The sequence below is a fragment of the Selaginella moellendorffii genome, unplaced genomic scaffold (assembly GCF_000143415.4).
Source record: "Selaginella moellendorffii unplaced genomic scaffold, v1.0 SELMOscaffold_140, whole genome shotgun sequence".
Classification (NCBI taxonomy): domain Eukaryota; kingdom Viridiplantae; phylum Streptophyta; class Lycopodiopsida; order Selaginellales; family Selaginellaceae; genus Selaginella; species Selaginella moellendorffii.
In genome coordinates, this window is record NW_003314401.1 from 225,697 (window position 1) to 241,462 (window position 15,766).

Sequence of the window (15,766 nt, forward strand, 5' to 3'; positions counted from 1 at the left end):
GGGACCGGAAAAGAAATATTGGGGAAGATTATTCCCTAAGTCTGCAAGCATCCTAAGGATGCTAAGGAGTGGATCTGGGATGATCACTCATGGATGGATGGCCTAATCTATGAGAGTGTCGTGAATGTGACTTCAGGTATCGAAAGTTAGCTGTCGGTTAGTCCTTTCGGATATTCTTTCCTTACTGCCACGATGGCAGGAGGTCGGTATTGCTGGTTCCCTTTATCAGCCCCTCTTGTTCAAGTGTTAGTTTACTGGGCTTAGCACCTGTACTTAGCCAGATGGACATAAGGTAGGAACTCCTATGTGTTTCTAGCTGAGCATACTCGGCCTGGCTCTTAGTTCTCTTTTGCTCTGTCTTGCACTGGCTTGACAAGAACCCTTGGATATTGAGATTGGTCCCTCAATATCGCCAGATGATAGCTTACCGTGTCTGCCAAACACCCTCGCTATCATGCCCTTTGTGTTGGTCTCATTTCGGTCCCAAATGCTATTTATGGAAAGTGTCCAAATTTGCTCATTTGGCATATCTACGGAATGTAGAGATCGTCCTGAACACAATGGTGTTCGTCCCGTGTCCAAATTCGCAATCTAGGAACATTCCATATTTAGTAAGTTTCGAGCTTGTCCCAGAGACTAACTCCTGATACTAAGGGAGGCTTGGGGTGAAAGCCCAAAGCGTGTGTTCCTCAAGGGGGGGGGGGCTATGGGGGGTTCCAAATGTATAGTAGGGATAGTGGGTAGGTCGGGCATGGCCGACCAACCTGAGGCATAGTCTAGTTCCCGCTTGCGTGCCTGTCCTTGTTCTGCGTCCGGCTTGGGTCTAAGCCCAAGTTCCATTCCATGCTAGTTGGTGGAGTACCCATGTCCTCGCGTTAGGCCACCGGTATGCCAAAATAGCGCCAGACTCCGTTTGGCTCCGTTTTGCGTGCTGGTCCTGGCATTGGGATGCCGGTTACTCTAGGACTGTTCCAAGTCGCTCCGGGCCCCTGTCCCTTCGCTCCTTGGGCTTTATGCACGGGAGTTGCTCCGTGGTTCGGTTCCATCACTCCTTGGCTCCATGCTTAGGAGTTTGGCACCGTTCCTTCGTTCAAAGGCCCAAGGCCCTGAACCTCAGGTTCCTATGGACACGTGGCATGGACACGTGGCATGTGACACGTGGCATCTGTCACGTGGCACAAAGAGGGTTTAGGTTCCACTTCGTGGTGTTATCCTATGGTAAATCACCATAGGATAAAGGGTCAAAACCACGTGCGCTACATTTGGTATCAGAGGATGAGTCTCAGCGAGTTCTATTCAATGAGATTGGGCAACTAGTCTCGTTGCATACGCAGAGATGAAAACGATGATCCGAGTGGGTACATGTTTGGCGCAAAGGGTTCACATTCGTTCCTTGGGTATGGTTTTGGTTACCTTTTGTACCTAATAATGTGAGCTTGCTCTTGGGCTCATAGGATGGATTTGAGATGCTCCGTTAGCACGAGTTTGAGCTTGGGCTCGTGAGTGAGGCGCATTAGCAACTTGAGGTTACACTTTGAGTTGGCAGGATTAATGTTAGCCTATCGGTGGTTCCATGAGTTGTTCCATGTACCGTGAGTGAAAGCAAACCTTCCCTGGGTTTGCTATGAGTGGCAAATAGGCTGGTCCGTAGCTGTTTAGCACGGCACTAGTGGATCCTTCCTAGGCATGATTACAAGTGGATCAAACAAGACTGTAGGGATTAGTCTATTGATTCAGGTAATCATTGCCATGCTCTCTCATAAACTTTTCTTGGATTGGACTGAAGGCAGTGCGAAAGCAAGCTTGAGGTTTGGTCAAAGATAAGACCGAAAAGAGAGTCATCAGGGACGAAGGATCAAACACGTAAATCATTTTCTCTTCTTGGAGATATGATTTGCAACAAGGTGTTAACTCATTGCTCATGTTCACATTATGTAATCAAGAGTCCCTACCTTGATGCATCTTGGAGATGATGGTCTTACAAATGGTGAGTTGTGGGATGGATAGCGGTGAAGTGCTAAACCATTTTTCTAGGCTTGCTATTGGAAGACTTGGGTTGCAATGCTCAATTCTTTTCCGAGGAACCTTGCTATTGCTCCTTGAGTAGCTTGGTGTTGGACTAGTTTTGAGTTTGGTCGGAAAGAGAGTGGCATGAGCTTGTCTATGTTGTGAACAAAAGTTAGTGGTGTTGGATGTTGTAAATCTCTATTGGTGGAGTGTGGCATTTATGTTGCATTTTGTCAAATTGAGTTGGCACTTGATACTCACATAAACCTTTGAAGTAATGACATTGGCATTGCTCATAGTGTTGCTCAATTAATGATCAAGTCATTGTGATTTCTATATCATATCCATGTGATAATGAGCAATGTGTTTACGAAGTTGCTTGGGTAAATGATGATCAACCCCAAAGTGGTTGATGATGAAGCTAGTCTATTTACACGAAGTAGCATTGTAGTAGCTTTGACTGGATTCTCAATGGTGGTCCATTATGCTAAGTTTAAGTTGGTACCTTGTTTCCTTGAGGGTTTGCCCATAAGGTGTTGGAAAAGGGTTGTAGCATTCACTTGCTATAGCTTGTTGGTTTATCCGTTAATACTTGGAGTAGATTGTTGGATGGAGAAGATGTGTAGTTGGGGCATTGACATCACTAGCACTTGTGTTAGTGGAAGTGGCATTGTTACTTCGAGTGATGAGGAATTTTCCTTAAAGCTTGATTTTCCATGTCATTTTTTCTTGTTAGTGTTTTAGTTTCACATTGGATCTTGAAGGTGGTTGAAGAAGAGTGTTAGTGCAATGTGAATATCCGAAGATATGGTCTCTATGATCAAACTTCAGATGTTCATTTTGCATTCTGCGGACGTCGGTGTTGGATGTTGAAAGAATGGGCAAAAAGATGTTCGAGGCTTAAGCATAATATGGGTCATGAGAATTTGTGTTGAAGTGAGCTTATGTGAAGTTGTTAAGTAGGAGGAAGTTGGTTGAGTCTTGAAAGTTTGTATTCCTGGACTGAGAGTCATTCTTTCTCTGGGATGAAAAGATTTTCCACAAAATTTCATAGACTTTTCCAATGGCTGATCTGTTGGTCACTTTGCTCGAAAACCATTCCATTTTCGAAAGCCAATACAAACTAGTGAAGGGGTTGGAGTTGACTTCAGTTAGCTTAGACCTTAGTATGTAGTTTGTATGATGCAGACCGAAAGGGATGCTAACTTTTGGGGCTAAGGCAATTGAGTTGGATAGAGTCTGGAGTTAGTGTAGAAAAGTGGCCGTTGCACTTTTCTGGAAAGGTGACCCTTGTGCCTTTCTTTTATAGCGTTATGCTTAGTGGCAAGTTGCACTTTGCATTTCGTTAGACTCTATGAGAGTGTAAGCTCCTGAGTTTGGACTTCCCGGGAGGTCACCCAGCCCAGTACTATTCAAACCCAAGGACGCTTAACCCCAAATATCCCAAGACCCTTAACCGTTTGGAAAAGGGGGTGCACTCTTATTCATAGGCCCTTTCCCTCTATATTTGAACCCCATGGATCGTCTCTCGAGTCGTTCCCTTTGGTTGCTTACAATCCACCACGCTTCCCTGCAAGTTCACGCCCTCGTGAACGGAAGTTGAGAGCCGCAGCTCTCCCGAGAGCCTCGCTCTCTTGACACCCTACCCCTCGGGTCGAGCCCAACGGGAGCAAACTGGACCAGCCAGATGTCAATCAACATGTGGTGTGATTCCCCTAGCCAACCAACAGAGTCGGACCCGAGACCGCTCCAATACCAAATGTAAGCTCCTGAGTTTGGACTTCCCGGGAGGTCACCCAGCCCAGTACTATTCAAACCCAAGGACGCTTAACCCCAAATATCCCAAGACCCTTAACCGTTTGGAAAAGGGGGTGCACTCTTATTCATAGGCCCTTTTCCTCTATATTTGAACCCTATGGATCGTCTCTCGAGTCGTTCCCTTTGGTTGCTTACAGAGAGTAGTGAGCTCTCACTGATCTTGACTTGGTCTTGGTGGCCCTGCGCCTTGGCTGAGGATGGTGATGTTCAACTTAGTTGTTTAAGTTTGAGATGTTGGTACCCGTACTGTAGCTTTGTCTATGAGGAGGTTGTGTACCGATATGAGTCCATCTCATGGTCTTCACTTTAGTTTCAACTAAGTGTTGATCATGCATAGCTAGCCTCTTCAAGGCATGCTCAGAGTTAGTGGCTAAATGCATTGGTGAGCTTATCGCAGTTGAGTTGGATTCGAGTGGTCATTTAGTTCGTGCTTGTCCATAAACCTTTATCTCATATCTGGGGTATTACGTTCATGTTGGACAAGTGTATGACTCGATGACGTGAGTTTAGTGTTTGGGTCTTGTGAAGGCAAGTTGAAAGAGTAATTATTAGTTGCTTTGCGACTGGTGATTACTTGTAGACTTCATCGAGGACTTTTGACACTTGCTTCGCTTGATGAAGATTTAACAGTGATGGGTTTACTTTACCGGATGGTGTTGCGGAAGATCGTGTCATTTGACTTACATGGGTTTTCCATGTTGGCATGTCGACTCTACCTCTGTTGATATCATTAGGTTGCGTTTAGTTCATAGTGTTGGATTTTATTGAGTCTTGGACGTGGTGATGCACTCCTTGAGGAAGTGTTATCTATACCTGAGTAATGTTGAAGAACTAGTCTCAGATACTAACTAAAGTATCTTCGACTTTGGTTAGCTTGGTTGCAAGAGAGTTTTGAGTGGTGATTCACTCTTGCTTTCTTTTAGCTTTGTTCTGATGTTGAGCCTTGTCATTGATATTATTGATGTTGAGATTCAGGTGAGATGATATATTTATCCTTAGGATTGATATTGAGTTTCATTGCTCTCGATGAAGATAGTGTTGATGATTTGGCTATAGCTTTGTGTTATTATCATTCGTGCATTTGCTAGTTGGCAACTGTGTTGACGTTTAAATGAACTGAGTGGCAAGTTTAAGTTAATTGTGTTCTAGACGAGATTATTTAGTAGAGGTTGGGCTTTGGCTTTTCCTTGAAAAGTGATTCAGTCGTGGACTATAATAACTCTACAAGTGGAAGAGTTAGTGATCGATATTAGAATGTTTGAATCCTTATTGGATTTGAATTGGAATATATCAATCATTGATGATTTTTCTTGTGCTTGTTATGAAGTGAGTTACGTCTTGCTATAGATGAATTCATGGAGGATCGGTTTAGTGATCACTTGTCAAGTATAGCTTCGTTGTGGTTAGCTTTTGGATTGCTACAGATCTGCTCTTCATTAGCTTTGGCATTATGAAGTTTGACTTATGGATGTGTTGAGGGAGATATTGTGGGTTGCACCATGATTTCTTCTTTAGCATTGAAGTTAGTTTATGCAAGACTCGTGATCATTATAGGCAAAACTTTGCTATAGGCTTCTTCGAACTTTTGGTTCCTTGAGTTTTAGTACTTGTGGTCCATTTGTTAGGAGTTGTTGGGGAAAGCATTTTAGCTCATTAGCTTCAATGTTGAAGTTGGCTTTTGCATCTAGCAATCATTGGTGATGATTGACTATCATCTTAGATAGTTGATTATCCTTGTCAAGAGTTTTGCTTGATTACTGTTGATATAGACTGAGTTGCTGTTCTTCGGGATGGTAGATTCTTTCTTCAACGATGATTATGCATTTCTTTTTGATGGGATGATTGCTGATTTTTCATGATGGTTAGTTATTCTCTTTGATAGCTTTTGGCTTTTTGCAATACCACATGTTCTTTGTGGTTTGCTTTGGATTGGTCTCTTGGGTTTGAGACATCAGTAGGATGTTGCTGACACTTGCTTAGGCAACTTGAGTTCCTTAGTGTTGTTGGCTGGGATCTATTCGGATTGACTCATGTGATAGTTGGCATGACTGAGGGTTTGTTGGTCTTACCACATTCATTCTGTTCTGTTGATTATTACTTGAGTTAGTTCTGATAGATTGGGATGTTATTTCTTTCGGGTGATACATTCGCGAGCATTGTGCTTGTCAGTCAATGATATTTTATGTTCTTTGAGTTATCTCTAGTAAGTTGTTGGCTTACTATCTGCTATCTTCGGTAGTTAAGTTTCATCATTGAGTTTACTTGATGATATACTTGCTATTGAATTTTGTTGGATGGTGCATCCTATGTTTTCCAATGATAGTGATCTTGGTGGTTCCTATACTATAATACTACTTTATCGGATGATAACTTACTTGGAATACTTTTGTGTTCTAATCTAAGCTTTATTCACTGATAATTATGACTCTAAGATATCATTGTTTATAACTTTGATATTGTCCATCTATTAATCTTTGAGTTTGGGCCAGTATAGGCAGACTGGCTTTGGCACTTCCTGTGCATGTTGAAATCTCTAGTCATGGGGTAGCTACTGTCGACTGGTCACATAACCCGCCTCTTTGTCAATGTTCCTTGTTCCGTTGAAAGGGCGTGACCGTGTAAACAACTCTAACTGCCTGTTTACAGTAGTCTATCTAAACCTTACCGACGGGTTTGGTTTCTTTGCTTAGGAGGGTTGGGGCCTCTGGCTTCTCTCTCTATGTTCCTGCAGGCAGGGGCATATCACACTTTTGTAGCTGGGTGACTCCCAGAGCAGCAAGGGTGGCTGACTCCGTTGGTCATTTCTTTGTCGGTGACGGCCAGAAGGTGTCTGAGCTGGTAGCGCATCCGCGTTAGACAAAGAGGTTGCCCCCTAACTCATTTAAGTTGGTGCATTTCTCACATAGTGTGAATACCGTGAACTTTTTCTGGAGTTGTTTCCTTGGCGGTATTCTAGACTCGAGTGTGCATCAACGAGGACGTCGATCTTCCCAAGGGGGGGAGAGTGTCGCGAATGTGACTTCGGGTATCGAAAGTTACCTGTCGGCTAGTCCTTTCGGATATTCTATCCTTACTGCCACGATGGCAGGAGGTCGGTATTGCTGGTTCCCTTTATCAGCCCCTCTTGTTCAAGTGTTAGTTTACTGGGCTTAGCATCTGTACTTAGCCAGATGGACATAAGGTAGGAACTCCTATGTGTTTCTAGCTGAGCATACTCGGCCTGGCTCTTAGTTCTCTTTTGCTCTGTCTTGCACTGGCTTGACAAGAACCCTCGGATATTGAAATTGGTCCCTCAATATCGCCAGATGATAGCTTACCGTGTCTGCCAAACACCCTCGCTATCATGCCCTTTGTGTTGGTCTCATTTCGGTCCTAAATGCTATTTATGGAAAGTGTCCAAATTTGCTCATTTGGCATATCTACGGAATGTAGAGATCGTCCTGAACACAATGGTGTTCGTCCCGTGTCTAAATTCGCAATCTAGGGACATTCCATATTTAGTAAGTTTCGAGTTTGTCCCAGAGACTAACTCCTGATACTAAGGGAGGCTTGGGGTGAAAGCCCAAAGCGTGTGTTCCTCAAGGGGGGGGGGGGGCTATGGGGGGTTCCAAATGTATAGTAGGGATAGTGGGTAGGTCGGGCATGGCCGACCAACCTGAGGCATAGTCTAGTTCCCGCTTGCGTGCCTGTCCTTGTTCTGCGTCCGGCTTGGGTCTAAGCCCAAGTTCCATTCCATGCTAGTTGGTGGAGTACCCATGTCCTCGCGTTAGGCCACCGGTATGCCAAAATAGCGCCAGACTCCGTTTGGCTCCGTTTTGCGTGCTGGTCCTGGCATTGGGATGCCGGTTACTCTAGGACTGTTCCAAGTCGCTCCGGGCCCCTATCCCTTCGCTCCTTGGGCTTTATGCACGGGAGTTGCTCCGTGGTTCGGTTCCATCACTCCTTGGCTCCATGCTTAGGAGTTTGGCACCGTTCCTTCGTTCAAAGGCCCAAGGCCCTGAACCTCAGGTTCCTATAGACACGTGGCATGGACACGTGGCATGTGACACGTGGCATCTGTCACGTGGCACAAAGAGGGTTTAGGTTCCACTTCGTGGTGTTATCCTATGGTAAATCACCATAGGATAAAGGGTCAAAACCACGTGTGCTACAAAGAGACAGGATTGCAATGTAGGTGGTGTTGGACCACCAGCATGACCAAGGTGAATAGGTATGGCCTCAGCATAACGGGCCGATATGTCGGAGATACCTTGGGGTGTCGATCATGGGATCGGACACGTGGAGCACTTAGACCAAGTGCAAAGGTTGAGTGGTATGGATGCCATTCTCGGGGCTAGCAAGCCCCAAGTCCTAACTGGGACTTGTGGAAGTTGTGAATGAGACTCCTCCAAGTGGTCGGAGGTGTGGTTAAGTGACTAAAGTAAAATGGAAAAATTAGTCGCTTACACTAAGTTTACCTTTGCGATTGCCATAGGTTGCTGATGCTAGGTCGTGAGATCAGTATTTGACGAACATTCTTCCACTTGTCCAATGGGAGTTTGCAGAACACTTTGGCCGTGTATAAGTGGGACAACAACAATGCTACAACTTCTATTATCATCCACTTGTGGAGTACAAAGTGAATGACTTGATGTTAGTTTATTCTTCTCATCTTACAGTATGTGATTTATTTAAGAGGCTTTTTGCTCAGTGGAAAGGATTGTATCAAATGTTGTGGCAAATTGGACCACAAGTTTATGAGGTTCAACATGACATCCAACAAGCCGATCCTCCAGAAATTGTGTTTGTGTAGTAGTTGAAATACTTCGTATAAAAGGATCCAAAACAATTGATACCACCTATAGATCCACTAATGCCTCCTCCTGACGTTCCTTCAAATCCCAGCCCATCTATAAAAGAACCCTAATGGTCTTTCATCATTCCAAGATGAGGAGATGATGTGAGGTCCAAGTGTATGGCTACAATGCTATATTGTAGCATATGTGATCATGAGATGAGATTTGGATATACTGTCATTGTAAATCCTTAAAACATTAGGGGATAAATGGGGATAAAATAGCCACTAAAAGCTCTCTCATCAAGCAATTACCCCTTTTTCAATTGGTTTAAAGGGAGAAAAATAAAGTGCATTATACTAATATTAGTATAATAGGATTTAAGCTAGAGTTTTTAGGTTAATTGATATGTATATTTTTTGTATTCCCTTTCTATATTGCAGAATATTATGTGTAATAAGGGGACCATAGATCTTATAGTGGTCCATGTTATATATATGTCACGTGGCATACAAGGTCAAGGACAGTAAACTCTAACTATGGCTAAAGTTAGTTTTCTTCCCTTGCATTTAGAAAAAGCTTGGAATCTTTTTTATTGGGAATGAAGCTGAGCAATTTGAAAGGTAGCTTCTTCGTGTTTACATTTCTTGAGGTTGAATGCGAAGAAGATGATATGGCTAATAATATATTTAAATCAGTAAATGCAATTGCCTATTCCCACCTGGTATAAAGCTTATTAACATTCTTGGCTTGCAAGAAGTTGACAGAGGCACACCAACCCCAACACTGTCTGAAGAGCTCAGCAAGGAGTATGGCGACAGCACTCATACAACACCTATGTTTGTGGTAATCTATCTTGGTGATTATATCCGATTCATCCCAAACTCTAGTTCTACCGGTTGTTAGAACATCCACTTCCTCCTCTTCCACCATAGGCATGAACTCCTCGATGAGGCTAACAGTCTGTGCGCCCATGCCCTCCCTCACAATTACTGGTTGCCTACTGGCCTCCTGGGCAACCTGACGTTGCCCAGCGCTTGTTTGAGAGGATGACAAGCTATTTATTCTTGTGGACAGGACTAGTGTCTGTGTGCTCTCTGGCGGCCGTTTCAAAGTCAAATAAAGGTGCTCGATGCAATGCCCGTGTGGGACGTTGTGTCTTGGAATGTTGTAATACCAACACATACCCAGAATGGGCATCGTAACTAAGGGTTTGTTTGACGATATGCCAGAACGAAGCACCATCTCTTGGTACTATGCCCCTTTGGAACTTTCAGGGGCTTTTGCATCCGGTTGTTAAATTAACAGGTAAGAATATTTTGTATTACTAATTAGAATTTTCACTCCTTTTTCGCTTGTCGCGGGACTTGTTTATAAAGTAAGGTAAGTTTTGTATTTGCATCATTGTTAATGCTTTTGCTGCTCAGTATTGCTGAGTATTTCACCATTCTGGTCTGCACCAAATGGATCAACACTTGGATTCGAGGATCTCTTTCATCGTCTTGCGAAACACTGGAAAGAGACAATATCTTTGCAGTGCATCTTCCACATCAATCATACTTTGAGGACGAAGGCATCGAAGCCAGTATTGATATCGCAGATCTTACTGTGTATAAAGCTTGAGGTAAGACTTTCTTAACTTAACTTATCCATCAAGAAAGGTAGCAAGCAAAACTACTATGTTTCTTTTCTTTAGCAGGAGCAAGAAACATTCCATTCTGACTTGGGTATTCTTCTTACAGTTTTGCGTGTCGTGGAAAGGCTAATGCATGTAGGTGACGTGTCATAGAGCTCGTCTCCCGGAATTCTATGGTTTTGTTCGCCATGGCTCAAGGTTAGTCATCTATATAGAGTTCCTTGTTCCTTGACAATTCATCAACTTGGGCTTCTTGGGTGGTGGTCCATTGATGAGAAGAGCAAAGAAGAACAAGACCGGCTCTTTCGGGGTAAAACAAGAAAATCAACTGTCTTTGGCTCTGGTTTTTTGGCTTGCATTTATGCGAGATTTGTACTTCCAGGTACTACACATTTACTGGCCTTCCGGTCAAGAAAATGGCCCGGAAAGACCTTGCAGAGGTACTTTACGCTTGTTTGTCCAATGCCTGACTCACTCTGGCTTGTACGCAGATATGGATGCTTCAAGCGGAGCAAACACGAATAGCCAAGCATCGGCAGCACGAGTTTGACCGCCTGCAGAGCGTATGGGCTTCTCCTTTTCACTGCATTATATGTGATTTATATGTGATTTATGTGTAGCGTGACTGGCTTGTTGCTCTAAGATGGCCCTGCAGGAGAAAGTGCTTTGCCGGGTGTGCTTTGAGCGTGACATAACCATAATGTTACTCTGTGTAAACATCGAGTCCTTTGCAGGTTGATGTTTGAAGTCCGTTGTGGTGGCGTCCTACTGACTGGCTTTGTTGGCAGCGTGTGCTCCGAGAGATGTAAACACTGCCCGATATGCAGAAGTTACATCGGGGATCGCCTGTCCGTGTATGATGTATAGGTATGGAGTGGTGGCTCGGCTGGGAGGTGGAATCGAACTCCTCGTCGTGGCCAGCGTAGAAGTCCCTGCTGCTCGCACATCAGCATCAGGAAATGTCCACGTCCAACTTGAATGCGAAATGGTGCGCACCCAAGCAGGGAAAGGCCTCCACATCCACATCCTCGAGCTCCGCTAGTGAGTGAAGCGAGCAGCAACAGCAGAAAAAGATTTTTTTATATCCATCCATCCGACTTTCACTTGGTCTCCACATATATATATATACCCTCTTAGTGTCATGCTGTTGGAAAGAACGGGATAGTTTTTTTTATGTAGGAAGCGATGCCTCGCACGGGCATCCAGCTGATTTACAGAAAGTGACCTCAATTATAGTAAGAACGGCTTCGCTTTGCATTCCTTGATTGCATGACTTAAGAAAAACCACACCAAAGCAAAAGGCCGACTGGATTACGAGCTAAGTACGTGATGCAACTTTAAGCAATGGATCCGACTAAGACTTTGGAACTTGGACGCATGGAGCATGGATAGATGGATGGCTGGATGGACCACACGGAATCAAATCAAGTACGCATCAACCCCAGTGAGTGAGAGCGAGAGGTGCTCTCTCGCTGAGAATTATGTTTGCTTCAATTGGTGCTTGTGCTTGTGGTCGCTTTTGGGGTCTCTGTGATAGATAGATAGACAAAGAGAGAGAGAGAGGCAGGAGGTACACCCTCCTCCTATTCCTACATTGGGATCTTTCATAAGGTAGTTTGACTTTGGATGTTTGGTAGGGGCCAGTGTTGGCCTGTCTTGTTTTTGTGCTGCTTGCTTCCTTGAAGGTCCTTCCTTCCTGCTACTGCTCCTCCTCCTCCTCCTGCACCTGCACCTGTGTCTGCAGCTTTGCTTGCTGCAACTTCTGCACTCACTTCACTGCACAGTCCACTGACTGCAACCCGAGTTCCAGTTCCGTTCCTCTTGCTTGGAAATCCCACCCAGATTCGTGTCCGCCTTGAAGCAAGTGCCAGGGCCGCTTAGTTGGTGATCATATGTGTTTGTTGCTTTGTACAATGTTTCACCTACTTGTTTCCAAGGATTTCTAAAGAGAAGCATATGCATCTCTCTTTTTCTCTTGCTGTTGATTGATTTTGACTGCGACTAGGACTGCTGAGAAAGTGGCTTGCCTTGGCCTTCCATCTAATTACCATCCTTGCATCAATGCTGTTGTTTTAATTTCTGGAGTTTGTCTATATGCTGATGCTTGGTATAGATATGGTCCCCTTCCCTCGCTCCTTGTTTGTTGCTTGCTCTAGTCAAGTGTATGGTGGAGCGCTAACTCGTAGGCCTAGGTCCTAGGTGCTGGAGCGGGAGAAAAGCTAGCTTCTCTTTCCCATGTTCCATCCATAGCCGTGGAGCTCCTCCTCTGATCAATCTCCGGTGGTCGTTCGTCAAGCCAGGCCAGAAATCTCGAAGCAGCCAGGAGAAAGGACAGCACAAAGCACAAGAGCAGCTACACATTCTTGTCGTGAGGGAGGCATATGCTCCCTAGATTAGAGAGCGGAGCGGAGGAAAAAGGGGGCCATTTTCCCCAGGCCGGGCATCTGTTATACTTGTAAGCACAAACAAGCATGGGTTCCAGCTCGCAGAGTGGAGACGAGGCCGCTGCTGCCGATTCGAGTAAGCAGCAGCAGCAGCAGATGGGAATGCCCACTTGGCTCAACTCGGCTCTGTCGAGGCAAACAAGCTCTCAACAGCAGGCACAAGATCAGCAGCAGCAAGCCTGGCCGAATCCCTCGTCTTCGTCCTATACCAACTGGCTCTCTGCGGCTGGTGCTACTAGCACGGGTGTTAGGCGCCTCGAGCAGCAACAAGCTTCCGCTACCACCAACACAAGTCCGGCCACTGCTACTACCACCACCACCACCGAGTTGCTGGTGGAGCAAGACAGGAAAGCAGCAGTGGCGGCGGCGGCGATGCTCATGGGGGCGGTGGAAGCGGATGTGACCAGCCACGGCTCCGTTCCAGGTGACCCCGACTTGGACGAGTGTGCTGCTGCGCGCTACCAGATGAATGCCGGGCTCAAAGCTGATATTGTCACGCATCCCTTGTACGAGCAGCTGCTCGAAGCTCACGTTGCCTGCCTCAGGATTGCCACTCCAGTCGACCAACTGTCGAGGATTGACGGGCAAATCTCCCAGTGCCACCACGCCATTGCAAAGTACTCCATTCTGGCCAACCACCAGCTATTGTGCGGGAGCAGCAAGGAAGAACTCGACCACTTCATGGTATTTCATCGTATTGATTGTTGGTGGTGCTTATTGTATGTTGTATCCAGGCTCACTACGTGATGTTGCTCAAGTCGTTCAAGGACCAGCTCCAGCACCACGTTCGCGTCCATGCCAAGGAAGCGGTGATGGCGTGCTGGGAGCTGGAGCAGTCGCTCATCAGCCTAACTGGTAATTCTCCACAGTTTGTGCCATGAAATTCATGAACCAATGTTCATAGGTGTAGTGCCAACCGCGTGTTGAAAAGCAGGAGCTGCGCCGGGGGAGGGTACGGGCGCAACCATGTCCGACGACGAGGACGAGCAGCAGCAGCCCCAGCAGGAGCAGCAGCAGCAGCAGCAGTCGGACAGCGATTACTGGCAGGACAATCTGGGATTCGGACCCCTCATCCCCACGGAGACGGAGAGAACACTCATGGAGCGCGTGAGACAGGAGCTCAAGCACGAGCTCAAGCAGGTTCTTCTTTCTCTCGGATTCATCCTTTCCGATCGAGTGACCCGACTTAAGCTTCTTGCAGGGGTATAGAGCGAGGATTGTGGACGTACGGGAGGAGATCCTCCGCAAGAGACGAGCCGGGAAGCTGCCAGGCGACACCACCTCGGTTCTCAAGGCGTGGTGGCATGCTCACTCCAAATGGCCGTATCCAACCGTGAGTTGACGCATTCTCAGCATTGCTGGATCATCGATCTCACTAGGTAGAGATGTGGCAGGAGGACGAGAAGGCGCGGCTGGTCCAAGAGACCGGGCTGGAGCTCAAGCAAATCAACAACTGGTTCATCAACCAGCGCAAGCGCAACTGGCACCACCACCCATCGTCGTCCACAAACTCGTCCACCAAAGCCAAGTGCAAGAGGTGATGATACATCTATCGGCCAAATGTTGCACTGTCCCTTTTGTCCAAGCCCCAGAAGTGTTGTGCTTCTTTGAAAAGCATGAAAACAATCTCCAATATCATCGCGCATAGCATGCATGTACGCACGTAAATATGTTACGTTGATCCGGCCATAAGATCTTGTGAGCGGGAGGGGGGGCGAGAGGGATCGATCGCTCATCGATGGACAATCGTAGCGTATCATCGATCTTGGTGCTGCTGCTGCTGCTGCAAGGCCAGATGCTCGCACACTTTGGCCAGGGACTGGAGGTTGCAGCGCACAACGGTGTCGGTGAAGGTGAGCGTCTCCTCCTTGCTGTTGCCGGCGGGCACGTCCACCACGTAGGACTCGAGCACAATGGTGGCGTCGCGGCCGCCGGCGGTGGTGGCGTGGAGGGAGGTGACGGAGGTGTAGTTCTTGAGGCGGTGCTCGCCGCCCACCACCCGGAAGCTGAGGACGTGCTGCTGGTCGTCCAGGATCTCCAGCCTCTCGGTGCTGCAGCTGGCGGGCAGGCCCGAGACGAGCGTCACGTCGCGGGTGCTGCCCACGCTCACGCCGTCGCCCTCCCTCAGCACGCAGCCCCGGATGAAGCACTTGTATGCCTGGGGGCTGTCGAAGCGCCGCACGACCGACCACACCACCGCCACCGGCGCCTGGATCCACTGCGGTACCACGTTGCTGCACTGGGTGTGGCCGCGCAGCGCGTGGCAGTGGTAGCGCGACGCCGCCGCCACTAGCCGGGCGGCCTCGTCTTGATCGGGCACCAGCGCGCCCAGGCTCACGAGAATGTGGTCACTGCTGCTGCTGCTGCTGCTGCTGCTGCCACTGCTGCTCTCCTTGCCGCCGCCCACACCACCGACGCCGCCGCATTCTTGGAGCAGCAAATCTTCCTCCTCTTCTTCTCCCTCCCCCATCATGGATTGATCGATTTTGGGCACAGAGAGAGTGAGTGACGGGACAGGATGCTTACCGCCGCGCCCTAACGAAGAATGCCCGCCATTTGCGTTGCTTCGTTGCCCTCTTTTCTCCTCCTCCCGGGAGAGCTCTCTAGCCTACTTTAGGTCTAAAATTAAAAAAACAATGACACGACCAAAAGGGGGAAAAGGAAGACAAAGGCCAATGTTAGTTAGCTCCCTCCACGTGGCGAGGTCTAACTCGTTGGACGCCGTCCGACGTGGCAACTGGACGCGACCCTATGGGGACAAGAAAATGCGAAGATGCGATGCGATGAATGCGATTGCGAGAAGATGCTGGCGTCTTGGGCGACGGCGGTGAGCCGGCTGCTGGGCGAGTGTACCGTGAGAGGATTCAGGCGGGCAGCGGCGAGGCCGCGGGCGCGCCGGCGAGCTCTTGTGGTGAGGCGATTGAATTCCCCTGCAAGCGCTCCTAGGCCTGCCGATCGAGGGATGAGGAGGATCTCTTCTCCCGCCTCTTCGCTCCTGCGCCGCCGACGAAGGGTATAGATCTCCTCGATCGAGAACTTCTCAAAAGTGCTTGAACTTTTCCAGAGAGACCGGCGAAGAAGACGAA

The 15,766-nt window shown here is 47.3% G+C and overlaps 2 protein-coding genes across 2 annotated transcripts; one reads left to right on the plus strand and one right to left on the minus strand.

The window, feature by feature from the left end:
* Window positions 1-11,847: 11,847 nt before the first annotated feature.
* On the plus strand, window positions 11,848-14,325 carry LOC9630553 (homeobox protein knotted-1-like 7). The gene is made up of 5 exons (XM_024666356.1): window positions 11,848-13,364; window positions 13,415-13,535; window positions 13,615-13,820; window positions 13,882-14,013; window positions 14,075-14,325. The coding sequence occupies exons 1-5, from the start codon at window positions 12,708-12,710 to the stop codon at window positions 14,219-14,221; spliced, it is 1,263 nt and encodes a 420-aa protein (XP_024522124.1). The 5' UTR covers window positions 11,848-12,707; the 3' UTR covers window positions 14,222-14,325.
* On the minus strand, window positions 14,256-15,331 carry LOC9630554 (abscisic acid receptor PYL4). The gene has a single exon (XM_002992701.2). The coding sequence runs from the start codon at window positions 15,151-15,153 to the stop codon at window positions 14,437-14,439; it is 717 nt and encodes a 238-aa protein (XP_002992747.2). The 5' UTR covers window positions 15,154-15,331; the 3' UTR covers window positions 14,256-14,436.
* Window positions 15,332-15,766: the final 435 nt, after the last annotated feature.

Excerpts from the sequence above, each read along its gene's own strand:
- LOC9630553 (XM_024666356.1), top strand. The coding sequence starts at position 12,708 with ATGGGTTCCAGCTCGCAGAGTGGAGACGAGGCCGCTGCTGCCGATTCG. Across the intron at positions 13,536-13,614 it reads GTCGCTCATCAGCCTAACTG|GAGCTGCGCCGGGGGAGGGT; the intron begins GTAATTCTCCAC and ends GTTGAAAAGCAG. Across the intron at positions 14,014-14,074 it reads CCAAATGGCCGTATCCAACC|GAGGACGAGAAGGCGCGGCT; the intron begins GTGAGTTGACGC and ends GAGATGTGGCAG.
- LOC9630554 (XM_002992701.2), bottom strand. The coding sequence starts at position 15,153 with ATGATGGGGGAGGGAGAAGAAGAGGAGGAAGATTTGCTGCTCCAAGAA.